The sequence below is a fragment of the Magallana gigas genome, chromosome 7 (assembly GCF_963853765.1).
Source record: "Magallana gigas chromosome 7, xbMagGiga1.1, whole genome shotgun sequence".
In the NCBI taxonomy this organism is placed as follows: domain Eukaryota; kingdom Metazoa; phylum Mollusca; class Bivalvia; order Ostreida; family Ostreidae; genus Magallana; species Magallana gigas.
Genome location: NC_088859.1, coordinates 53,121,234 through 53,148,185, shown reverse-complemented (window position 1 = coordinate 53,148,185; position 26,952 = coordinate 53,121,234). Strand labels below are relative to the sequence as shown.

The 26,952-nt window shown below is 34.6% G+C and overlaps 3 protein-coding genes across 4 annotated transcripts; 2 read left to right on the top strand and 1 right to left on the bottom strand.

The window, feature by feature from the left end:
• The first annotated feature begins 1,129 nt into the window (after positions 1-1,129).
• LOC105341232 (uncharacterized) lies at positions 1,130-12,309 on the top strand. 2 transcript variants are annotated; one of them, XM_011447636.4, is made up of 10 exons: positions 1,130-1,269; positions 1,710-1,898; positions 2,150-2,268; positions 2,407-2,566; positions 2,691-2,789; positions 3,278-3,439; positions 3,906-4,016; positions 10,106-10,141; positions 10,260-10,362; positions 10,701-12,309. In XM_011447636.4, the coding sequence occupies exons 1-10, from the start codon at positions 1,191-1,193 to the stop codon at positions 10,825-10,827; spliced, it is 1,185 nt and encodes a 394-aa protein (XP_011445938.3). In that variant the 5' UTR covers positions 1,130-1,190; the 3' UTR covers positions 10,828-12,309. The 2 variants fall into 2 exon arrangements, with proteins under 2 accessions (XP_011445938.3, XP_065922640.1); XM_066066568.1 differs by lacking the exon at positions 2,691-2,789.
• LOC105341231 (serine/threonine-protein phosphatase 2A catalytic subunit beta isoform) lies at positions 11,640-17,962 on the bottom strand. Its single transcript, XM_011447634.4, has 8 exons — positions 17,873-17,962; positions 17,464-17,603; positions 15,727-15,936; positions 15,428-15,601; positions 15,232-15,321; positions 13,928-14,089; positions 13,106-13,224; positions 11,640-12,731 (listed from the first exon to the last, which is right to left on the bottom strand). The coding sequence occupies exons 2-8, from the start codon at positions 17,572-17,574 to the stop codon at positions 12,659-12,661; spliced, it is 939 nt and encodes a 312-aa protein (XP_011445936.1). The 5' UTR covers positions 17,575-17,603; positions 17,873-17,962; the 3' UTR covers positions 11,640-12,658.
• A 1,907-nt stretch (positions 17,963-19,869) lies between these two features.
• On the top strand, positions 19,870-26,341 carry LOC105341228 (small ribosomal subunit protein RACK1). Its single transcript, XM_011447624.4, has 7 exons — positions 19,870-20,083; positions 20,514-20,685; positions 21,208-21,355; positions 21,616-21,711; positions 22,039-22,149; positions 22,438-22,578; positions 26,077-26,341. The coding sequence occupies exons 1-7, from the start codon at positions 19,975-19,977 to the stop codon at positions 26,251-26,253; spliced, it is 954 nt and encodes a 317-aa protein (XP_011445926.1). The 5' UTR covers positions 19,870-19,974; the 3' UTR covers positions 26,254-26,341.
• Positions 26,342-26,952: the final 611 nt, after the last annotated feature.

Here is a 26,952-nt window from a genome sequence, read left to right as displayed (position 1 = left end):
CAAGGAGTTCATTATATCGACATAAATAAGATAACCGCTAATCAGGGGCTTTGTGGGCGGCATAAATAGCAACATCTCATGTACATGTATACAACCAAGGGTTCATCAGATATATTTTTAGACTTTAGATATATATAACTTTTTAAGATGTTAACTGTTGTAACGAAAAAAAAAGTCTCAAATATAGGAATTTAAATTGAATATAATCTGATATCAGTATACAGAGCTTTTCTTCTCAACAAGATTCAGAGCAAGAATGAAGCTTTAAAATATTTTCACAAATGTATGCGGAATTCATGATACATTTACAATCAGACCAATGACTTGGGGTGTTGGAGGGAAAACAACGTCACAGCACACAAAAAGCCAGAAAACGCACCGAGATGTTTATACAAGTATTACTTTGTTCAAAGATGAACATTTAAACCAGCAAGACCAGGTGTCATTAAAATCAAAACTTTTAATATATGAACTTAGAAAGTGAAAGAAAACACAAAATTCATTAAATTAAAATTATCTTATGTCAAGACTCATTGAAGGACGTTACATTTCGCTTATATCAATGAAAGGTCGTTACTTATCGTCGCTTTTTGTTGAGATCGTCGTCACTTGAGTGTTGCACTAACAAATATCTTGATAAATCTCAGATGCGATGATAATTAGTTCAAATATAGGTTTAGTTATAATCTTCCCCCCGATCGCACTTAAAGTCGAAATGATGATGAATTTGCAAACGTTTTCTGGAAGGGAATTGCAGAAAAGAGCCGAGATGAAAAATTATTGCAATATTTGTGTGCAACCGAATTTTGTTGGAATGGAAATGGATTAGCTATTGTTGCTAGGGATTGAATACATACCATCAGATAATTTAAAAAAAAGATTATATGTGTAAACATTTAGCATTAAATAAAGTAGCATGCTGATAAGTAAGGGAGATTGATTGATTGTTTGTATCTTTGTGTCTGTTGTTTAAACAATAGAAGCTCTGTTAAGACAGGAAGCAAGAGAAATAGCTATGTCAAGTCAAACTTTATATATATATATATATATATATATATATATATATATATATATATATATATATATATATATATATATATATATATATATATATATATATATATGTTAAATGACACATATAATCGGACAAATCATACACAAGAATAACACCATTATTTGGATATTTCACCATGACCACATTACTTCCACTTATGTTGGAACTATTCTTGTCTGGGATTTGTATGGTATTTGGATCCAGTTCGCTGAAAGGTAAACTTATTTTTATCATGCATGTTAATATCAAATATTTTTAGTCTATATACATTTAAATGTATATACATTTAAATTGTAGGTTAAATTCAAATCACTAGATCAAAATTAAGTAAACTGAATATATTTCTGAGAAATTAAGCCCCGATTGTCTATGTCGGTGAATTATTCTATACCTGAGATACTGTATGTCCCGGTTTTTTCTGTTAGTGGATGATGTTCATTGCTATGGTTTTACGATATACGTTCCTACTTTTTTGTGTTAGTGGATGATGTTTATTGCTGTGATTTTACAATAAATGTTCCTCCTGTTAGTATGTTAGTGGATGACGTCCATTGCTGTGATTTTACGATATACGTTCCTCCTGTTATTGTGTTAGTAGATGATGTCCATTGCTGTGATTTTACGATATACATTCTTCCTGTTACTTGTTTTTTAGTGAACGACGCTTGTTATGACTGGGAGACGGCCTCCAAAAGATGTAGCTTATTGGGATCAGGTCAAGCAATTCCTCAGGGAGACAGAGACGGTGGTGTCGTACACCTGGGGGGTCATACAGTCCCCACCGACGGGCGGCGCTATTGGATCGGTGCCCTGTACAGATCCACGGGGCTCTTCAAAATGGGAGGTAAGCGGTTCCGACTCTAGCCTGAAGTTTATATTTCAAGCTAAAGCAATATAAGCTGAAATTAAAACACTAAAGCAACGCGTGTCAGGCGCTGTAAAGGTGTATCCATTTAGTGTCTGGGAAAAGAGGGTATATAAGAATACATGCTATCAATCTGCCAAAAAATCTGTTCCTAGTGTAGTAAATCTATCACAATACCAATCTACGCCAACGTCATTATAGTGAAGTTCGGGTGTTTTATTCTGTTCCAGAGTGTGAAGCCTTCAACAATCCGGAGACATTGGTAAACCAACTGAGCATCATCAACAGTAGTCACCCGGTTTGGGACTGTTACGACGCATGCGCAGATTACCGCGTGTTTGCTTTGTCTGTGAGTAGTTGTAAATCCATCACGTTGACAAAAACTTTAAAGCATTTGTTGGTCGTCAGTATAATTGTTAAACCTTGTAAATACATTTAATTTGATTGATATTGATTTGAATTTTTAAATTTTGACAAAATTTTTTAGGCGGCGACCTGTTTTTGTAAGACAACGCCTTCTAACTTTACCCGACATCGTTGCACACCCGAGCCGTTCTATGAGGGGTCTCTTGATTTCCACGGGGGTCAATCAGGGGTGGTGGAATACGACAAGCAGTTTTCATCGCCTCCACTGAGAAAAATAATAGGTAAATGGAAAACCAAAAGAATTATGTTGATTATATCTTTAAAATTCTCTGTCTGTCTGTCCGTCTGTCTAGCTGTGTCTCTCTCTCTCTTTTTTCTCCCTGATTTTGTTTAATTTCCTTACAGATGATTACCCGGGTTCCTGTGTCTCGTGTGTTTATGTATCCCTGGACTCATGTTTCTATTATAAAATGACTCCGTGTGAATTAGATCTAACCTACAAATGTAAGTATATTCCCTTGTTTTTTTTCCAAATCTAACTAGTTTGAAAAAAAAAACAAAGGAAAAATACTCATTGTTTTAACCGGATTTTCCAAAGGAAAACATCCGGTTAATGAAATGGTGAAAATGGCGGGCGGTCGGTCGACTGCCAAAAGCTTACCCCTATTGTATGGATAACTTTACATACACTAGAGATGTGCATGTTACTTCGATTTTGATTTTTGATAAATTTTTTAAAAATTACAAGCTGTTGGACATTGTAATTTTTTCGCATGATAATGCATTCAGGGTACCCCTATTGTATGTATAACTCCTCCTACAGCTTTCAAGAGAAGAAGTTGTTGTTTTGCAGATCAAACATAGTTATCAATCATAACTCATTTGTCAACCCTATATATGAAATATGAAATATGATATTTATATATCCGAGATTTGCATATTAATTGAATTTTAATTTTTGAAATTTGATCATTGAATTACAATTTATCTAGGTGGCGCTAATTTCAAGAAAGATCGCGGCCCCTGGTGGGATTCCATCACATCCTGTAAGGAAACAGACGGGGTGACGTCTGTGAGGAATTATACTTTGGTGTGGACCCGGGTATCAAGAAGGAGTGTCATTGAGTGGACCAGTTCTCTGGATCAGTCAGGGAGTAAGACCAAACTTTCGTAATCATGGGCGCTTGACATTATTTACAGACCTGACGTTATATATTGGCAACAGGCCTCTGACGTTATATATACACCCCTGCGAAGGTTAATAACCACTAGATGATAAAATAAGACATATATCTAAATAGATTTTCATGTTTAAACATAAATCAAAGTAGGATATGATATGAATAACGATCAGTACTTACGTATTTTGAGAATATTATCCGAACACTTATACTTCCGCTTGAAATTTCACTGGAACTGAACAAATCTCGGGGAAGTCTTTAGAACTTTCATTCGAGCACCTATGGACTTAGCCACGATATAGAAAACATTTCGAACACATTCGCCTGGGTGTGTATAGGCCACAGGTGCCTAAATTTATAAGATTAGATAAGATAAGATAATTTATATCCAATTTTCTGTCCATTTTTGTATGATGTGGAATTCTAGATTGTTTTACAGGCTCCTCAACTAAAGGAACGCCAGTTTGGTGTGTTTCTGTCAGTAACAACAGTGGCGGTCTCTCTACACACTTGGAGGATTGTCTCACCCTGCTGCCGTCCCTGTGTCAAGGTCACTGTATATGAAACCTCACATGTAACACCGACTGCAGTCCGTCCACCAACTTGATTGCTTCACTTTCTGTTGTGTCTCTATCAAGGTTACCACATATAAGACCTTAATTACCCAGTCTGTACATTTGTCCCCCTTTTTTAAGGTCACTTTATCTAAGGCCTTACTTACATTATACAGTATGTATACTTCTACTATCTTTGTCAAGGCCACTGTATATAAGACCTTAGTTACACAGTCTTAACTCTTATCTTCTATTTGTCAGGGTCATTTGTTTATCAGACATACTTACACAGCGGGTACACTTATCCTCTCTCTCTTTCAAAATCTCTATATATATGTCCTTAGTTACACAGTCTTAACTCTTTTATTTGTCAGGGTCATTTATATATCAGACATAGTTACACAGTTTGTAAACTTATCCTTTCTTTTTCAAAATCTCTATATAGAAGATCTTAGTTACGCAGTTTGTACACTTGCCTCTTTTTGTCAAGGTCACTTTATCTAAAGCCTCAGTTACAGAGTCTTTAATCTTGTCCTTTCTTTGTCAATGTCATCATATTTATATGAGCTTATTTACATAACACAGTCTGATGTACACTTCTTATCTTTTTCAAGGTCATTATACATGTATATAAGACATTAGTTACACAGTGCGTATACTTATCATCTCTTTGTCAAGATCAATGTATATAAGACCTTATTTACGCAGTCTTTACACTTTCCCTCTTTATGTCAAAGTCACTTTATAAAAGACCTTAGTCACAGTCTGTCCACGTGTCGTTTCTTTGTCAAGGTCATTATATATAAGACATTAGTTACACAGTGCGTATACTTATCATCTCTTTGTCAAGATCAATGTATATAAGACCTTATTTACGGAGTCTTTACACTTTTCCTCTTTATGTCAAAGTCACTTTATAAAAGACCTTAGTCACAGTCTGTCCACGTGTCGTTTCTTTGTCAAGGTCATTATCTATACGACCTAAGTTACATTAATTAAATAGTCTGTACACTTCTACTCTCTTTATAATGCCACTTTATTCAAGACTTCGGTCTACACTGTGTTTATAGTTTCACATACTACCATAATCGTGTCAAGGTCACCAATAAAAGACCTTTATCATTACAATCATAGAAAGTCTTTAAGCAACTGGATCGCCTCCTCCTGCTTTTATACCTTAGGGCACATTAATAAAAGGTCAGAAGGAGGAACCCAGGTAAAAACATACCGACAGGAAGAAATGTCATTATTATCTGACCATCAAGTTCGATAACAATATAACATAAGACTTCCTAAAATTAAAGAATTAGGGATTGGGAAAAGACACCAAAACACTAGGCGAGTTTTAGAAAAGTTTAAATGAATTTTCTTGCACAAAAGCAACAATTAGTTGGAGTTATCCCTCCTTTACCTGTATATGGCAAAATTCGACAATTATCAAATCACTCTCATGCATTCCTTACAGATTTAAATATTTTGGTATAACACCTACATGAACGCATGGGCGCTAGTAACACTTAACTATTATTTTCAAACTAAAAAAATTCACGAAATGATTCACTGGCCTCAGGAAGCACACGCAAAACCTTTACTTTTTAGTTTATGCTTGGGGAAGTCCTTTTTTATGCTATATATTATGTCACTTGAAGTTGTGAATGAAACAAACGGTCAAGTTATCTGAATTAAGCTGTTAACCGGGTTACCTGAATCTTATACAACGGATAATAAATGTACAATTAACGGAAGCTTTCATAACGGATAATAAACGTACAATTGACTGAACCTAATACAACGGACAATAAACGTACAATTAACTGTTGTTTTGACAACGGATAATGAACGTACAATTAACTGAAGCTTACATAATGGATATTAACTGTACAATTGACTGTAGCTTAATGGATAACAACAAGGCCTATAACTGAAGATTTTATAACGAATTACAACCAAGCGGTTAACTGACACTTGCAGAACGGATAAGAAATGTTGGCTATTAACTGAAAATTATGTACCCGGTAATTATAACCAAGCGAATAACTGAAACTTGTCGAACGTATAACAACTGAAGCTTATAACTGAAGCTTATATAATGGATAGGTGGTTAACTGAAGCTTAACATTATGGATAACAACCAAACAATTCACTGAAGCTTTTATAACGATATACAAACGTACAATTGAATGAAGCTAATTCTACGGATAACAACTGAGTCAACTGAAGCTTATACAACGGATATATAAACCAGGCGATTTACTGAAGTTAACGTAACGTAACGTAACAGATAATAACGTACAATTAACTGAAGCTTATGTAACGAATAGACACTTAACGATCTGTCTAGCATTAACCTTAAATTAACTCTAAGATATGTAACTTCAATTAAAAAATTAACAGCTAGTTACGGTGTTAACTAAGTTTATTTAAGGGGGATGTGCGGCCATCTCGTATATTTGAGGGTAAGAATGTAAACATTTCTTAAACTGGGTTGTTTCTGCCCGAAACTGGCCAAATATGTTGCCAAAAGATAAAAAAGCAATGAATATGAAGTCAAAAGATATAAAAGCATTAGACATGAAGTCATACATGTCATTTTGCTTGAAAAGTAAGCATACAAGAACAGGACAATAACTTTTTATTCACTCAGAACAGCTGTCGAACTGCGCAGCTAAGGCTTATTTTGAAGATTTAAAAATCTGAAAAAATATGAAGGGGGTTCATTGGTGTCCTCTCTACAACCATTTGTTGAGAAAAAGTTTGAATTTCGCTCAACTAAATTATAACTTTGCCTCAAAATAGGATACCCTATTTTTAACAGTCGCTATGGGATCTATTTTTAGAACAAGAAAATAGAACTCCATTGTCTATTGAGGCACATTGGCGTTATATTTTCATAGAAAAAAATAAATGTTAATTCAAAACAATCCGTTTTGAATTTGATATATATCTCTATACCTGTCCCATTTTGTTTTAGAGGGATTTTTGTGATCGGCTTCGGCCGATCATAGTTGTGTCCATATGAGGCATTCGGCAAATTTAACTATTTGCGCATGCGTTGCGCCTTGCACTATTTTATTTACTATGCAATGACAACCTTATTTAAATCTATAATCAGACACCTTCATAGACACAGACAAATATATTTTGTGGTTTTTGAGGCCCATTTTAAGAACAGGGTACCTTACTTTGAGACAAAGTTACAACTTAAAAAAGTGAAATTCAAACGTTTTCTCAACAAATGGTTGTAGAGAGGACACCAATGAACTTCCTTCCTATTTTTTCAGATTTTTAAAATCTTCAAAATAAGTCTGTAGCGGCGCAGTTCGACAGCTGTCCTGGGTGATTAAAAGGCATTGTCCTGTTCTTGTATGCATACTTTTCAAACAAAATGACATGTAGGGCATCATGTCCGTTGCTTTTTATATCTTTTGGCAACACATTTGGCCAGTTTCAGGCAGAAACAAGCCAGGGGCCCGTTTCACAAAGCTGTCATAAGATTTATCATAAGACATGTCTTAAGATTGTCATAAGATTTGACTTATGATTATCATAAGATATAACATAGCTGTTTCACAAAGCTGTCATAACTTTAACTTATCTTAAGATAATCTTAAGATAATTATTATAGGAGCGATTGCATAAAATTCAATCAGTAAATTGTAAAGTAACGAATTTATTTACGAAATCTGCAATATAAATATATATTTAATAACATAATGATTACTGGATACTTTATAATGTACCGTATATTTTTGTACTTTCTTTTGATAAGAACAATAAAAACAAACCAGTGAAGAAAATAGTGTTCTTTTATTGATTGATGATTATTAAGGAGGCTGAATGTTTGAAAGATAAATCTATAAAAATATAAAATGATATGAAACCATAGAATCTAAATTTTTTCTATAGTAATTCAAAATTGTAATTTACTGACCATTTGGCATCCTAAATACCTGTATACAAATGCATGTCTCGCATTAAAATGTCTTTAATGATGAAATATCTTTAAATAACTATTACTTTATCATTACCCGTATATAAAGCAAAAGAAACAATTTTGAAATTTTAATATAATTTGAATAAACACAATAGTCAAAGGAAGATGGCAATTACTAAGTTCTCAGAATCGAGTTTGAATTAATCTTCTTCTAACTTCAGCACCGTCATTGTTTACTCCTTGGTATATAACAATGTCTGGTTGTTGAAAAACACAATAATTATTTATGTTTCGAGGCACATGGACGTTGTTTTTTATGCAAATGTTATGTAGCACCACACAAGCAGTCACAATTCCACAAGCTTTCTCGGGCCGGAAAAGTAGGGTCCCTCCGGAGCGATCGATGCATCGGAACCTCATTTTAAGGACACCAAACGCTCGCTCCATGGGGGGCCCTGGTTTTAGTGTTGGCATCATTGTATGCCTCCTCATGGGAGTTGCTTGGGTTCAAGACGGGTGTTACATGTAGTAAGTGATTCTTTAACGGGTACGCACTGTCACCAACTAGACAACCTTTTGTTAATGTTGCCATTCTCAAACATTTGACACAAAACAGAATTTGAGAACACAAATGCGTCAGGAGATGATACAGGCCAGTTTGCTACCAAATTCAAAAATTTCAAATTGAAATTGTAAACTGCCATCACATTTATTGAATGCAAGTTTTTTTTTTCTGTTAGCAAACAAATACTCATGAGTTGAAGGTGCCTGAATAGGAATATGTGTCCCGTCTATTATCACATTTAGGAAATTACATGTACATATATGAGCGAAGTCCAGTATAGTATTGTTTATATCTCTGTCAGTAGAAGGAAATTTAATGTAGACAGGACTCAAGGCAACTAGAATAGATGTAACAGCGTAAACAATTCTGGACACACTTGCTTAACTTAAACCATAAAGATCTGCACATACAGCTTGAAACTTCCACTTGCATAAAAGCGAAGCGCAACCATGACTTGCAATGATGTTGGAATGGCATATGTGATTTTTTGGTTGGGTGCTCTAAACGATCATTAAGCTCATTACATAAGTCAAAGATAACATGTCGTGGCAAACGAACTTCTCTTAGATGTCACAATCGTCCATATAATTTAATGGGTTGATTCTGTCCCTGAATACACGCTCACGCCTTTTAAGTTGCCTATTTCTTATCAAAACATAGGACGCCGCCATGTTTAAAATTGACTTAAGAGAAGTATCTGGGTGTCTTAAGTTTTTGAACAATCTTAAGATTATCATAAGTTAAGACACTTTTGTGAAACAGCTATGATAAAAACTTATGACAAATTTTGGTCTTAAGACAGATATTTGTCATAAGATAGCTTTGTGAAACGGGCCCCAATTCAAGAAATGTTTACATTCTTATCCTCAAATATACAAGATGAACGCACATCCCCCCTTTACTGACGTTCGTGTAACCCGGTCCAGATGATTAACTGAAGCGTATATGACGGAGAGTAACCGGGCGGTTAATGCAAACGTTCTGTACATATACACAGCAAAATGGCGGACGTCGGAGTTTGATTAACGATCAGATTTTGAGTATCAGGAAGAACTGACGAAATTGGGTTTTTGTTGTTGATTTTTTTTTTTTGTATTTTTGGAAGGCAGATAAACAGTTGTGTAGTGGCTCATTTAGAGCAAGTGGAGAGTATATTTGAAATGTCAAATGTCCTTGAATGTTAAAATTTTTCTTTCGAACACATTAAAAAATATCAGATTTTTATTATTAGAATTATTTTTTTTATTTAATCTTTAAATTTCCAACTTTTATATTGTAACTTCTTACTTTACCGACAATTGTTAGTCTGAATTATTTTTTTGAAATAACAACTTTAATCATTCAACTTTACAATAGAGAGATGTTTTAAAAAAAGAGTAACAATGATGCACATTTTTGCATCATCCCACATTTAAGTATTTCTCAGTAGAACGCCATTGAACCCCATTCAAGATTTCCAGTGGGATAGGACATCTAAATTACAACTTACATATGCTTTTCTGTTTTTCCTTTCACTCGAGGTATCGAAAACCGGGGAGCTAATGAGAGTTCATATTGGATTGATACTACTAGTTTTACTATTCCAGGTAACTTGACACAGACTGGAGAGCAGCTATTATCAGGTACCAGATTTTGAATCACTAATTATAATTGTCATCACCTATTCATTGATAAATATTGTTATAATTGCTGACACTTTCAATGACCTGGTTTTGTACATGGTAATGTTGTATTGACTAGATGCCCACGGTACGGCGATCGCTGCCCTGGCTGCCCTGTTCGCCATTGCTCTTCTCGCGTCCTTTGGCCTACTGGGCGTGGTCATCTATTACAAAAGACAAAGGTATCCTCGCATTCGCAGTAATGTATAAAATTTATTTATTTATTTTTTGGCGTAATCGGTAAATTTTATGAATTTGCTTTAGACAATATGCAAAAACATATATTTATAAATTCATCTTGAGTTTATATGGTGAATTGTAGTAAAAATGTATGAATCCTGCTTCATAATGACTTTGTTGTCCCTACTTTGTTACAAAAACGAAAGTGATCCGTCGAAAAAACTTTCTATGAATTCGTTATATGAATGAACGAATTAATGGATGTCTGTATAATACCAATATTTAATGCTAAATTGTCCATTTCTTATTTGAAATAAGATTTGTTGAACTTTTTTTCCAGAAACCAGGAGCGACACCGCCGACTACAGGAGACCTATGTCACGCCTAGTTCCGGATATCTGCCGAAACCGGAACTGGAAACGCCGTATTACACAAGCCTACAATATATTGCCAACCCGCATTCCTAGATTCATATCCTCATCATATGTTTTGTATTCCTGGCAAAAATGACGATAATTTATTATGGCCCCCCTTCGAAGAAAGGAAGGGCATATTGCTTTGCTGCTGTCTGTCGGTCGGTCCACCAACAGTTTCCGTTCATTTTCTTCGCAGAGGATGAACATATTGAAATGAAATTTGTTATATAGGTTTATCATGATAATATCTAGGTCAAGTTCGATATTGGGTACAATCGAGCAATTTTCGACAGAGTTATGGCCCTTGGACGTAGAAAAATTCTAGTTTTTTGCAGTTTCCGCTCATTTTCTTCGCAGAGGATGAACATATTGAAATGAATTTGGTATAGAGGTTTATCATGATAATATCTAGGTCAAGTTCGATATTGGGTACAATCGAGCAATTTTCGAGAGTTATGGCCCTTGAACGTAGAAAAATACCAGTTATTTGCAGTTTACGTTCATTTTCTTTGTCAAGTGGATGTTTCCAAGGGAGGGGGCATAAATGTTTCACAAACATCTCTTGTTATATTATGTATTCTGATCTTTCACAAGTTGTACAATAGTAATATAAATCATCAGACAAATCTACGTTGGTTTTTGTGTGCACTGGTATAATGTTTGAGTCTATGCAAGGTTCAATTATCTTTCTTAAAACTTTTTGGTGAATCAGAGCGAATTACATATATTTCTTAATCAAAGCGTAAATATGTATTTTTTTTTATTTACCCTTCTTCACACGGAAAATAATCCAGTACATTAGGTTCCCTCGTCTAGTTCCTAACACTAGAAACTACATAAACCTGATGGAAAACACAACAAGATTTATTTCATCTTTTATTCTCTGATGGCTTGTATCTTAGTTTATAAATTAACATTTTTTGTGAATTTTTTGTGCTTTTACAAATTAACTCGTCACAGATTTATTTCCATGCTGTCCTCTAAATAAGCTATGAACATGAAGGAAGATCACGCGGCCAACACAGACTGTTCCTAACATACCCTAACTCTCCCCTACGCAACTTAACAACACAGAAGACGGATCATGCAATGTCACTTTTAAGGATGAGTTAGAGAAATAAATTACACAATAAGAAAACCAATGAGATTTATTTGTACCAAGTATGCTGAATTCAGGTTTGGTAACTTAAAATATACTACATGTGAATAAAAAAGTAAAATATTTACCTAATTTTATGTGTCAACTCTAAATTTCCTATATCATTGTCCAACATTGAACACAGATGCGACTCCTTGCAAAGTATAAAAAGCAAAAGGAAAAAATCCCTTCCTACGATTAATTACTAAATCTCATTGTGCACTATTATCTGAAGAGTTGATTTGAATCTCGTTGTATCACAGACACTGTTTGTAATGTTTATTGCCTTACAATGGGATGCGTCTCAGTGCAAGCTACCGAGCTAGTCACTCTCGTCATTTGATCAATTTTACCAAGTGCATGAAATCCTTGACAATGGCTGCAACTACACAAAACTCCTTGCCACAAAATTTAGAATTAAAAAAAAGATGAAAACAAAATCAATATTAGCATTGCACAAATTTCTAGTCAGCAAAACTGCAACATATATATATATATTTAAAAAGAAAAAAAATTCCAAATTCATCATTAGCAATAACAAAGAGGTGTATCTTAGCATTAGATATGAATACATAGAGTTACTTTGTACAAATAATTCTGCAATAAGAACAATAAAATGTTGACATTGACAACTGTACAACATAAGGTAGAGCGATTTTTCCCCTCACATCTTTGGGTAACAGAACTGCACCACAGAACAGACATCTTAATACTACTACACAGACCGCAGGGTTAGTCCAATCATTATAAGAAGTAGTCGGGGGTACGTCTGGTCACGTGGGGCTCCCCTCTCCTTGGTGCTGGGTCAAACTGCAAGCTGAAAGACACAACATCGCCCAAATCAGTTCAACTCTATGAATCTATGGAATATTTTTATCAAAGTTTTACACGTTGTTCCACTTGTTTATATGCAAATAACAATTTCCAATTTATACCATTTGATAGAAGTGAATGCTTCCAGTTAAAACATCAAGAAAAATGACTCTCTGAAAAGTCATTATTTCAAAATCTAGTTTGTTACAATGGTTAATATAAATTTATTTAAAAATAATTGTGTAGGTTATCTATCAAAATTCTTTTTATTTAATATCAAAGTTTTTTTCCTCCTCTTAAACAGTACAATTTTGAGAAAATTAATTATCAGTTGGAAATAATGAATGTTCCATGAGCACTGAATTGATAAACACTTACAAAGAATATTTAAGAGAATCGTCTAATTCCATTATAGCAGCTTGATTTCCACATCGGTAGCAGTAATTTGGTGCACTGAATATGGTCACTACATTTCTGTCATGGCACCAATTGTAGCCCTGAAATATATCAGTAATAAATACAACCATTTCTGTCATGGCACCAATTGTAGCCCCTGAAATACATAAGCAATAAATACAACCAAAATTCTTCACAAATCAACTAAGTAAAACCATGGTGGTCAACCAAGAATGGCCTTCTGGCTGAGAAGTCCGACTGTCTAAGTACTTGTCCCTTATTCTGAATTGATTTAGAACCATTTTAGCAAGGACTTGGAATTTCAGTAGGATGTAACTATCTATTTCTTGCTCAAAACAAGTTCAAAATGACTTGCGTACACTTCACTCAAAAGCCAGACAAATTTGGTTGATTTCAAAGAGCCATGGCAGAATGGCCAGCAATGAAATAGACAGGCCTATGTCACATTGCTGTTTGACACAACTACCTTAAGTCCAAGCTCTTGTTAAAATGGTTCTAATACACTTATCACCAAGTAGTACTGGAAATTAAGATTCCTTGTTGTTTATGCTCTAACTAGTAGCTAGAAAGCTGATATTGGTGTTCAGAGAGTCACAAGTTGTAAGGCCTACGATGTCTGCAATGCTGTCTTTAATGCTATTATCCATGGTTAGCCGGTCTTGAAATGATACATAAACTGTCCCTGTATATTGTAAATCTTGTCTCTAATGCTATACATTAACATGTAGCAATGTTATTAACATAGAGTCAGTGAGATGGTACATCCCTCTTGTCGATACTTACTTCCATGACGAGTTGGTGGGCCCTTGATACAAGAGTGAGAGCATTGCTATGATTGAATGTTTCCGATATATCCTGTCCGAATGTGTAGCCAGCCCCCCGGGGAGAGATTCCCCAGCCCCCACGGTCGTCTGGGTCGGACCAAAGCAGATCACACATAGGACCCTGAAAATCAAAGTTCATCAAATGATTAGTTCAATATTTCATAATTTATATCATAAATTGCACAAGTCCCACATGTTTACATAAAAAATCATATATATGTATATATAACAAGTTATTGAGAATCAAATTTAGATCAACTTGAACATTCGCCCCATTTGCGGGAATGAGGGGGTAGGATGGTCTGAGCAGACACAGAAGTCAGTATCAGCATGCATCATACCTGGCCTAACCTGATGGCCCCTACTCTACATAATTCACCTTCAGCCACCCAACTGACCTATTAGTTAGATAGGTGCATACACCTCATTACCTGTCATTGCTACCTTGTATGTCTAATCTACAGTAAACAAAGCTAGATAGGACTGACTCATGTTAGGTAAGTAAATACACAGCTAGGTATTCATTGTTTATCATCACTAAAAATAGAACAGCATTATGCACCCAAACAAGAGAGAATTGGGACACCTTTCACCATAGTGGGTGTTGAAAATCAATACCACTGTCTATAAACATGCAACGTGTTATGTCATACCATTGTCATCCAGGTATTGTGGATTGTACAGAGCCAGCTTTTATTGCACAACATAATCTAGTGTACAGACCCAACAGAAGCGGCTCTGACTATTTCAACTTTCAAGACTCATGTCCTGTAGAATTATACTGTCCAAAACACTGTTGTGACAACATCTGATATCATTACAATAGTTAAGAATTTGGATTCTAAAGTTGTAATTGTAACAACGAAAATGATTAGCTTGTGCTTATCTCTTATTTTCATCTTTCATGCACCAATTTTATGTTATTGTATGAACATAAGAGGTTCTACACAGATATAGGTATAGTAGTTTTGATTGACTAGACTATCAACAGAATTTTGGACTTTGTTAAACTTGAATTAATTGATAGCACAAAGTCTGGTACCAGTAATATTTTATTTGATTAAGAGGAGGGCACTTGCCCTTTAAGTTATTTATTTTCATACTTTTCAACTTATTAGTCCACAGGGACCGTGAAAATTCTTAACTTTTTTGGTTGAAAGCACCTTTGACCAGTAGAGAAAGTTGATATTTCTAGCCCTGAACTTTGGATAGTTAAAAACTTTGACACCGTTTACATGCAAAAAAATCCTTCTGATGGCTCACCTCATGAGGAACCTCCTGTATTCTGTCCAAAGCCCTAATATGATCTAGTGTGTCTATAGAAGGGGATAGTCCTCCATGTAAACAGAAAATCTGTAGTGGAAAACAATAAAATGTACATAAATGCAAAACTATGTACTATACTAAAATTATTAATGGTAATAACTTGAGAGAGAAAGAGAGAAAGGCACTGACTTACCTGGCCATCAACTAGAGCTGTTAGTGGTAAATAATCAAACAGATCTGTGAAATATTTCCATACATTTGCATTGCCATATTTCCTCAAGCACTCATCATAAAAACCATACACTTGTGTGATTTGGCGACTTTCATGGTTTCCTCGCAGAATTGTTATTCTATCTTTAAATCTAACCTGAAATTTATCAAAGTAAAAATATGAAAGATGTTCATTAACCTTACACATATTATAGTCATAATCTTAATACTTTTCTAATCACTTATTAAGAAGCACTGACTTTAATTTGATAATTCACTTACTTTTAAAGCAACTAAAAGTGAAACAGTTTCTACTGAATAATATCCTCTATCCACGTAATCACCCATAAACAAGTAATTTGTGTCGGGGGATTTTCCACCAATTTTGAACAATTCCATCAAATCATGAAACTGTCCGTGAACATCTCCACAAACTGTGACGGGGCATTTCACCTCCTGAACATTGGACTCCTTTGACAGAATTTCTTTTGCCTGCAATGATAAAAGGATTAATTAAAATCAACTTTACTACGATTGTCCAAAAGTTTTTAGTGGCTAACTTTAGAGAAACTTTTGGAGACCCCCACTGTCTGGTCTGGTCTGTCCTACCAACTGAGCTATTGATGCCTGGATCAAACCGATCTTTCCATCAAACTTTCCTCAAATGATCTTTGACCTCACAAACAACATCATTCAATGGATTCGAACCTGGTCCCTTGAATTTCTAGTCATGAGCTCTACCAGGAAACTGAACTTTGTTGCACCAAAAAGCAAATCAGTCAGACCGTCGCAGGTATTCTAAATATTGGTAAAACAAAACATCCAACCTGCTGAATACCATATTTTAAATGTAGACTTCTCAAACATTACAAAAATAATTTAAGCTTTACAAAATCATGGTAAAAAAGTTAACCGATATATATAGGGCAGACCAATAATCCTAATTTTGGGAAATAACCATTTATCTTTTAGAACATTTACTTTCTGTTGCCAACCCCTTTTATATAGCAATATCGCTCTCTATAGTCTGTCCCAAGTTATTGCTTCCATCACTTTTTGATGATTTTTAATAAAAATACACATACATGTGAAAAAAATAGTTGAAATCGATAAAAGGGAATATATCCAAATCTTCATTGAACAATTATCATTTTTCACTCATAAAAGTTCACAGGAACGAAAACAAATTTCTTACGGAGATTTATAATGGAAAATGTTTACATCATTTCTCCATTCGGAAGTTAATTTTTCAACGTTATCATCCGGGCTTATTAATAGCTGATGCAATGCAAAATCCCCGTAGACTTTCAATTTTGGGATGTGTATTGAAACCTGAAGCCGTAGAGGGGGCGTTTCAAAACAGATAATCTGCACATTTTTCATATTAGTGGATGAACGTAGTTTGAGCACAAAGGTATTTATGATTAATCGAAATATCAAGCAAAAAGTGGTGGAAGCAAAAACTTGGGACAAAGTATAGTTGTCACATTCAGGGCTACATTTTACAAATGAACTTACAACAAAGTCGTAAATATTTACAGTCTCGTAAGATGATCTTTAGAGAACAAAATTGACATAAAACCATTTGTTTACAAATATTTTAATTCCCATTATTAGATTTTCCAGCCATAAGAATAATTCATTGATTATTTGGTGACTAATTAGCATTCATTAATTTGGTTGTACTTCGTAATTCTTTTGTAAAACACAGCCCAGTTTTGCAACCCCTTTTACATGTTTTCCTCTTTCCTATCAAACACTTTTCTTCTTTTAATAATGGTGAAAAAAATGTAGAATTCATCGAGAACATCAAAGTGACGGTGAAGAAATAACCTTGCTCTCAGCATGAGCTGCATTAAGTCAGGAGCCATGTGCAGGAAACGGTTGCCAAGTGGAAAGAAGAAACGTCCATGCACGTATTTTAAAATCAATACACAAAAATCTTTCAACATATTAACACATTGAAAAAATCACTACACAATGCCAGAAACTTCCACACGATATACACATTTTTGTTACCTTTTCGCATAACGTTTTAACTTGATTTTCTGAGAGTTGTTTGCAGTCGTTCAACTGTTCAATCCATTGATCGAGTTCCTTGGCTGCCGCTCTATCCTCAATTAGACTCATTCCGACAATTTACACTCGATAAATGTGTTCTACAATAATAAATAACCGTACTTCATAGAATTTAACTTAAAAACTGCTTTACTGGATTTTAGTTTTTAAAACATAGTCAAACAAAATGGCCGACAAATTGAAGTGTGACTGACGTCACTCGCCGCACGATGTGCATTAACATGTCTCTAAATAAAACATTTCGTAATTTTAAGGTATGTTTTCATCTTCAAACGGTTAATACTTATAAACATGCTCGTCTATAAAGACGTTTAGAAAGAGCACATCAATAACTCGACCGATACCATACCTTTTTCTTGTATTTATAAAAAAAAATTGAAGCGCCACCTATAAGGTTTCCATATATAGAAACCCCCAATACCGATCCCGACTGAATTAGATATCTATGATATACTAACATTATAAAACATTGTGTTTTCTTTACGTAGACTAAGAGTGAATACAATTGAACCTTTTAATGTTGAAAATTGGAAGTGTCACAAACAAAAGTAATAATTCCAGAAATTCTGGAAGGGGGTTGTCATTTAAGTGTAAGCTAGTGATACTTAGCCCAGACTGAATACAGCGTAGCTACATTGATTATATATGTGTATATTGGGCATATCCTGTGTTGTTAAACCCTAAGCAAATGTAGAACCAAAAATTCGCAGATTCAATGTTAATATTTTACTGATTTGTTTTTTCCAACATCAAATATTTTCATCAGATTTATTCGGAAAATTCAAAAGACAATCTTGAGCAATGCTCATATTTCATCATTATGACATTAATTATCAACAACGTATAATTCCAGATAAGGTCTCTTAAGAGAATTAGAAATGGGGAAGGGGTGTGAGTAAAACCCTTGATAAAAAGTTCAGCTCAGTTCCATAGTTTCCATAGATTGCGATAAACGTTCATTTTTTTGATACACTAATGTATATTATCAGGGACACATACACTAACGTTAGTATATACGTCCCTGATGTTATTGCGTTTATTTGTTTAAAAAAAAAAACCAAAAACCAAAAAACTAATATTAAGGAGTACTGATGTGCAAACAAAGAAACAGGAGATGAAATCATACAACTGCAATTCTATATAGGCTATAGATGATAACTTTTCTGATTTGACAAGATACGTAGATCTGTTTTTATTGTTCTACGTGTGTTTCTTTTTTAACGGTTTAAGTTTGACTGCTTTGTTGCTCTGTGAAAAAATCATTTAAAAAATTTGAATTAAAAAAAACCCCAGCAGTAATATATAAAATAAGAAAAAGTGAATAAATATTGAAAAATATGTGTATAAAACAAGAACAATAACATACTTTAATTATTACGTGTGAAAGGAACAATTAAATCAATAAATCTACCGAGACCGATCAATATGAAGATAATTATATATTGAGTACACAATAAATGAAGTGATTTCAATTAATGCTTTAAAAGTACTCGCCATATGCGAATCTACAAATATTCCCCATGCAAGGGTAAGGGTCCGAGGAATTATTTTGTTTTCGGAAGGGGGGGGGGGGTCGAGGCCAATATTTAATTAAGAAATTTGAATTGTCCACCCCCCCCCCCCCCCCGAAACCCCGTCTCGTTCTGCGCATGTTCGTTTATGTATAATTTTTTCCCATAAATTGGATAGTGCGGCAACTTCACCTAATATATCTTGCATGGTACCTTGATGTCTCCCGGAGTCAATATCTAAATACTGTGAAGAAAGTCTAAAAAGTTTCTTTAGTTTATTTCTGGATTAATTTTGTTCAGAATGGTTATAGACTTTATATGTGATGTTACTGAAATTACCGATTGAGCTCATTTTTGTAACTTGACGAAATAATTTTTACCAAGAAATACATCTACATAATGTACACTCGCAAAAGTTTCGCGAATGTACCATATAACTTCGCAAATAAAAACAAACATTTCGCCGCGATATAATTTATATTTTGAAAGCAAAATAATGATTTAAAAAAAAATGCGTTACACGATTCTATTTTCATTTACATTTGAAACTTGGGAGAAATTAAAAATTGACTAGTGTAAGTTAATTTATGTCTCACCCTCTTTGCAAAGGGGATGAGTAGTGTGGATCGTAACCCTTGGCTAGCGAAGATGATTATTATCTAATTTGATATCCTGTAATCAACCTTATCATAGAAACAATCACTGAAATACAAATACATAATTTAAAACCAACAGTTAAATTTTTTAGAGCCGATATTATATAATTATTCACTTGGCAATAGTTATCGTCGATTAAGAGAAATGCCTATTTTGAGGGTGTTTAGTTGAATCATTCTTTGCAACTTCCTTTTCCGGTTTATCCTCCATGAACACGGCCGTATTGTAAATACAGGCCAAAAATCTGTCTTGATCAAGACGTTTAAACCACAAAAAATCGAAGATGGCAGAGCAGATGACTCTGAGAGGGACCCTGCAGGGTCACGGAGGATGGGTTACCCAGATTGCCACAACTCCTCAGTATCCAGACATGGTTTTGTCGGCATCTAGGGGTAAATATTGTCGTGGCACCGTTATTCTTGTCGCAATTTATTTCATTGACAGTTTATATTTGCACCGTTTGTTAATAAATGAAAGTCAAATTATTGACACACATTACTACATTGAGGGAAATGGTGAAAATGAGCGTTACACGAAACTAATCGACGAAAGTAGACCTACAAATGTTGCACAAATGTTTCATGACATTCATGATCACGTATACTTTTTCTATTTATTATATATCTAAATTTCTGGAACAATAGTCAGTTGTCATGACCATGCTATTTCTGGCGTTGTGTTTGCGTAAAAGATCTTTGAAATGACTGTATAATTTGTTAGTTCGAATTTCCTCTAGTTTCAGTTTGATGCTAATTTCAATAGTTGCTCAGCAGTTTATCATGAAATCATTCATCCTTTTAATGCTTGACTATTGTTTTGTAGATAAAACTCTTATTATGTGGAAGTTGACCAGGGATGACGCAAACTATGGACTTCCATTTAAATGTTTGAAAGGACACGGTCACTTTGTATCTGATGTCGTCATGTCATCCGATGGCCAGTTCGCTCTGTCTGGATCCTGGGACAAGACTCTGAGACTGTGGGACTTGAGTGCGTAAGTAATTTTGTTGACTTGGCCCTCATAGAATAGTGAACATCATCAAATGTACTTGCTGAGATGATCGGAACTTCAAAAGTCACAAAATCTCCCACCTCTTGTCATGCATGCTTGCAACAATTGTCTGAAACCCAGTCTCTTGTATGTTCACTGAGTGACAATGTTATGAACTGGAGATTTTTTTTAAATTTTTCATCAGTATTCATAATTTTCATTCCACTTGTGAGAGAGGGAGTCTCTCTAATTTTCTTGGATGCATGTAATGAAGATCAATTTAAGAAAAGTGCTTCTAGCTATTTCTATGCATATGTTAAAATTCAAAATGATACCAGATTTCAATATTGTGTGAAGGATAGGGTATGTATATGTATTCAAGACAAACAGATATTTTTATAGGGTTTAATCAAATCACTATTAACAAATGTCCAGTAGACATGAATTGTAAGAGGGGGATTCAGTCCCTTTTGATTTAGATAGTTATCATTAGATTACAGCTGACGGATTTTCTGTGATTTTTAGTGGAACAACCACTCGTCTCTTCTGTGATCACGAGAAAGATGTGATGAGTGTGGCTTTCTCAGCCGACAACCGACAGATTGTGTCTGGATCCAGAGACAAATCCATCAAACTGTGGAACACTCTTGGAGTCTGTAAATACACAATTCAGGTTTGTTACACCTACACAGTGGTTGTGTGCAGTTCGGAAAAATTACTGGGATTTCAATGAAGGACATTGAACTGGTTTATTTATGGATTAACAAGCTTTGTAACTGTTGACTGTGAAGGCTATATTTTTTATTTCTATAGCTTTAAGATTTTTATCCAGTCTACACAAAAAACTCATGATGAAATTTTCACTGAAGTCTAGTGATTTATATTTCATCAAAGATCCTAAGAAATTGAGCTTTTGTATCCAAACTTTTTCAGGATGAGGGTCACACCGACTGGGCTTCATGTGTGCGATTTTCTCCCAACACAGCCAACCCAATCATCGTGTCGTGTGGGTGGGACAAGATGGTCAAGGTGTGGTCTAACTTTAAGCCAACTTTTATTCTGTACATTTTCCTTTTGGTGTCTGCTTGTGACAAAGCAAGTAGTGTACACATCCAAGTATTTTCTGTAAAAATACTTTTGCCAGATACATTATAATAAGATTGCTTTGCTTTAAGAAAAGAAATTATGGCTACAGTGTTTTTGTAAACTTTACTCTGAATTTTAAGAAGTTTTGGAGTAAATGTTATTCAGACCAAAAGTGTGGGAATGTTATTTAAATCAGTGTAAAAATATTCTGGTGAAAGGTGTGTAAAAGTTATTCTGATTAAAGGTGTGTAAATGTTATTCTGATTTAAGGTGTGGAACTTGACCAACTGCAAACTAAAGACAAACCACATTGGACACTCTGGTTACCTGAACTGTGTCACCGTCTCTCCCGACGGCTCCCTGTGTGCTTCTGGTGGCAAGGTAAGCTAACAAGTCGGGTACAAACTAAGAGTCACTAGCTAACCAGCGCGGCACAGAAATATAAACAAGTCAGTCCCGATGAGCTAACTAGTGGGGCAGACTTACGAAATTTAAAAACATTTTTGTGGGACATTAAAACTGTATATGCATGATTAGATGTTCTGTCTCATTGTACACATTCAGCAGGTATGCATGTACATAGGTATCAATCTGATACTGCTCTGGTTTTTATTCAGCACTGGTATTTATACGTTAATGGTGTTTAACATTGGATGTTACATTGAACAGGATGGACAGGCCATGCTCTGGGACCTGAATGAAGGCAAGCACCTGTACACACTAGACGGTGGGGACGTCATCAACTCACTGTGCTTCAGCCCCAACAGATACTGGCTGTGTGCCGCCACAGGACCTAGCATCAAAATCTGGGTACGTGCTTGCCCCAGTACTACAACTTTACATATCTATGTTTATAAACTCAAAGAACATTTGCAAGGCCACACCAATTTAATTTCTTGTTCATTGTACCAGCGCGCTCTTATTTCAACAAAAATTTCAAATAATATTAATTTGAATTTCCAGCATTCAGGAAATTCTGATAATAATAATTTGATTGCTTGCCCACCAGATGTCTGACAAACAAGAAATTATGTTGGTGTGGTCTGAAGATAATTTTTTTTTTTAAAATGGAACCAAACTATTCTTGGCATCAATGATTACAAAGTGACATGATTGATGAACTCTGAAAGAAATGTCCTGCAATTCTGATGGTGTCATTGAATTTGTTGATCTGTAACTCATATAATTATCTGGTGTACAAATTGAAGGTCTGTTAATCTGAAGACATTCATTCTAAACCAAATTGTTAACAAAGAATCTGTTAATGAATAGCAGATGATAAGTCCTGGGTTGCCATTAGAATTGACTGCAAGGTGCGGTGTTCATATTATTGTCTTATTTTTTGAAGGACAGCTTTCTGACTAGCAATTATTACAACTGTGCATGAGTTAGATTTTCACTAAATAGCAATGTAAGTATCATCTGAAGTGCATTTCTCTGGTACTACATTACATCATTTACATTTTTGATAGAGCCCAGTTTTAAGTAGTGTCAGAAAAAGGGTTAAAAGTATAAAAAAAAAAAAAAAAATAGTTCCTTTAGACGGTATACATGATTAGATTTTGTGGAATAATTTATGCTAAGGTATTTATTACCTGTTTGAGTTTCAACTAATTTCACTTGTAAATTATTCCTGTTGGGAAATAATGAGAATGTTTTTAAAAGATCATATTTTTTTCTATGTTTGATTTATCATACATGTTTTTATATATGTTAGAGATGACTTTGCTGCTTAACTTCTCATATCAGACATTAAACCTTTTACATTTGGGAATTTTTACTCAAAAAATGTATTTTAAAATTACTTTAAGCATGAAGTATGGAAACCTTAATACACAAGTATGTTGCATGAATATGATCATTTAGATGCCAAGCTCCTTTCCATTCTATAAATTTTGACCATTTACACATTAAACTTCCTGACATCAAATTTAAACAAATCTTTTATGAAGTTGAAATGGCTTACCTATCAAATTTGATTGACACAAATGTAAAAAGCTGAAGTACACTTATAAATCTGTTCCTTCATTAATCACTCGTTTTAACAAAAAGACGGCATGTTGAAACAAAATGAAAATTCAGAACAATAAAATTGCTATAAGGAAAGAAGCAACGTTTGGTGAACATTTAATTCAGTGAAGAGGGATTTACAGTAAAGAGAAAGATTTACAGTAAAGAGGGATTTACAGTGAAGAGGGATTTACAGTAAAGAGGGATTTACAGTGAAGAGGGATTTACAGTGAAGAGGGGGTTTATGTGGTTGGTGTGGCGTGTTAAGAGATAGCATGATTAGAAGGTTGAGGCACCAATGACGACAAAAACGACATGATTGATGAACACTGAAAGAAATGTCCTGCAATTCTGATGGTGCCTAAACCTAAACCCAGCTTTCAAAAATCCTCAATTTATTTGATTACAAAAAGAATGCAACATATATTCCTACAACCAGTGGACATGATCCCAAAAATAAAAGCAAAGGGGTCTCACAAATAAAAAAAAACAATGGGTTCTTAGGAACACAAACAATTTAAGATTTAAAAGAGAAAAGTTATGGATGAGCTAATATCACATAATTGATTTTTAAATGTTGCCTTATTTTCATGCAGCATTGTGTTAAAGTATGGTAATTGTAAAATAAATTGGGTGTGTGATTAGGGTAAAATCATGTTCACACAAACAATCTTCATTGTAATTTGATTGGGAGGGGGGGTGATGGCATTGTCTCCTCCTGTTTTGTTGTCTCTCAAACACTGCTCAGTATAAACCAGAGAAAACCTGTCCAGTGATTACATTACTGACATGTATTAGCTATTGAATTACAGTGAAACAAATCTATACTGATGAGGACAGTTTTCTCTATTGACTTCTGATGTAGGTTTTTTTAATTCTAAAGTCTTTCAAAAGTCTTTATACTCTTTTACCTATAATTTTCATTTTCTACTTAATTATCAGTGTTCACTTGACCAATTATTGCCATAAATGCACAAATTCATATATACGGTTAAACAGATTAAAGAATTAACAAAGTTAGATTGTAAATGTTGCTGCCTGGATGTGAATGAGAATTGCATAACCAGTATACTTTTGGTTTTGTTTAAGTAGCCCTATGTGATAATGATACATTAATAATGGCTCAACTGACCTCTGGAATTGGTATTGTCATGCAAAGATAATAAAACACTCCTTAAAGTGGATTTATACTTAAACTGATCAGTTGAGGAGGTTAATTTTGAGTGTGCTAAATGCACATTTCCAGATTCTAAACATTATTTCAAGAAGGTCTATTTCTTGCATTGTATTCATGTAAATAGAATGTAGTATTGGGTCATATTGTATATTGTACATGTAGTCCGGGCACCAATGACGACAAAAACGACATGATTGATGAATACTGAAAGAAATGTCCTGCAATTCTGATGGTGCCTTGACCAAAATTAAAAATTGATTTTATGTACTCTGACCGACTCATCAAAATTGTCATACTCCAATAAAAAAAAAAATCAGCACCCCCCCCCCAATTAATGGTTGATCTTTTGAACTTTGCGAGATATTTGTAGTTGTACATGATTTTCAGGAGACACTAATGTTATGTAATGCAATAATCTATAAAATTTGTGATACGTTTGTAAGACTTTCCCGAAGTTACTGCTTCTGTGAATGAGTAAGTTACAATCTGTACAAAGTATCACAAGGAATTGAACCACAGTACTACTTACTGCTAGGGAGAGTGCCTGTCCAGTGATTACATTACTGACATGTATTAGCTATTGAATTACAGTGAAACAAATCTATGGTATGAGGACAGTTTCCCTTTATCTTACCGTTGTTGTAGAGATCTAATCTGTCATAAGCATGATTGAGGTTAAGGGTCAGAAATATCTCAACACTTTAAACTGAGTTTAGTATAAAAAGTATCTCTAAATTTGTTCAGAATGTATGTCTGTTAAAGTTTTTCTTTAGTAAATAAGTAAGTCACAATTTAAGAAAGTCATAATGTTGTGCACCATTTATATACATTTCTGGACATGTTGATGTTTGTTCAAAAGTTAATTAGAAGACGGTCCATCAAGATATACATGTATTACCACCAGTTATAACAGAATTATCGTCAGTAGTTCCAAAATGTATAATTGTAACAATAGCGACTTGTGGCATTGATGATTACAAATCTGTATGATGGCTCATGAAATTAACACCCTCCAATTATGATGATGCCACATGGTCATGTAAATGTTACCCTATCCCTAAATACGCTTGTCCTCATCATAAACCAGTTTGCTCCAGTCTGATAATTGTTCTGTTTTGCAGGATCTGGAAGGCAAGATTGTAGTGGATGAGCTCAGACAGGAAGTGCTCTCCACAAACTCCAAGGCTCAGGCCCCACAATGCATCTCTCTGGCCTGGTCCGCCGACGGACAGACACTGTTTGCTGGATACACCGACAACCTGATCCGTGTCTGGCAGGTTTCCATGGCAGCACGCTAGACTGCCAAGTGACTCTAGTGCTAAAACTGAGGATATTTAAGGAGGAGTCCTGGCTCCTCGAAAAAAAGTGAATAAAATCTCAGAGTTGGACCAGGTTTTACGTGTTTTGTTCAATTAAAATGGTCTTGTGACTGGTAAGATAAGTTCACAACTGATACATGTAAAATATTGGTTCAGTGATTGGCAAGATAACCATGTTAATTGGTTTTGTGTGATTACCAATCAGTTGGCAGACCTACTTTTATGTTTTTTTAATCTCTCCAAATGCTAAACAGGTAAAGTTACCTTCTACAAAGGGTTTTGCCTTTTGGGAAATTGACCTCCTGTACGCATTTCTAAGTAATGGCTCAATGTTAACAATCTTGACTTTAACCTTTTTTTTTCGAACTAGAAGTATTGTTTTCCATAGAATGATTGAGAATGCACACAGCTAAGAATACTGTAAGTTAATTATGGCCTTGTTTTCATTTTGCTGTATTCATCCTCAATTTTAGATATATAAGATTATAGGTGGTTGTATGGATGAATTATCATTATCCAGCATGTCAAAAAAGACCATGACATTTTAAAAGCAGGAAAAGGTCTTCCTATTATTTCTCTCTAAAAACTGATTAAATACATTAAAGTCATGATATTCATTGCGTATATTGATACACGGTAATGAGCATGTAAGGCGTTTGGTGTCTCAAAATAGAGGAC

What these genes read in the sequence shown, in the direction of transcription:
- LOC105341232 (XM_011447636.4), top strand. Translation starts at nt 1,191, where the DNA reads ATGACCACATTACTTCCACTTATGTTGGAACTATTCTTGTCTGGGATT. An exon ending in TCCACTGAGAAAAATAATAG is followed by an intron (nt 2,567 to 2,690) that starts GTAAATGGAAAA and finishes ATTTCCTTACAG; the next exon opens with ATGATTACCCGGGTTCCTGT. An exon ending in ATCTATTACAAAAGACAAAG is followed by an intron (nt 10,363 to 10,700) that starts GTATCCTCGCAT and finishes CTTTTTTTCCAG; the next exon opens with AAACCAGGAGCGACACCGCC.
- LOC105341231 (XM_011447634.4), bottom strand. Translation starts at nt 17,574, where the DNA reads ATGAGTCTAATTGAGGATAGAGCGGCAGCCAAGGAACTCGATCAATGG. An exon ending in TTAAAACGTTATGCGAAAAG is followed by an intron (nt 15,937 to 17,463) that starts GTAACAAAAATG and finishes TTATCATTGCAG; the next exon opens with GCAAAAGAAATTCTGTCAAA. An exon ending in TACAGGAGGTTCCTCATGAG is followed by an intron (nt 14,090 to 15,231) that starts GTGAGCCATCAG and finishes TTTGATTTTCAG; the next exon opens with GGTCCTATGTGTGATCTGCT.
- LOC105341228 (XM_011447624.4), top strand. Translation starts at nt 19,975, where the DNA reads ATGGCAGAGCAGATGACTCTGAGAGGGACCCTGCAGGGTCACGGAGGA. An exon ending in GGTTTTGTCGGCATCTAGGG is followed by an intron (nt 20,084 to 20,513) that starts GTAAATATTGTC and finishes ATTGTTTTGTAG; the next exon opens with ATAAAACTCTTATTATGTGG. An exon ending in AGACTGTGGGACTTGAGTGC is followed by an intron (nt 20,686 to 21,207) that starts GTAAGTAATTTT and finishes TGTGATTTTTAG; the next exon opens with TGGAACAACCACTCGTCTCT.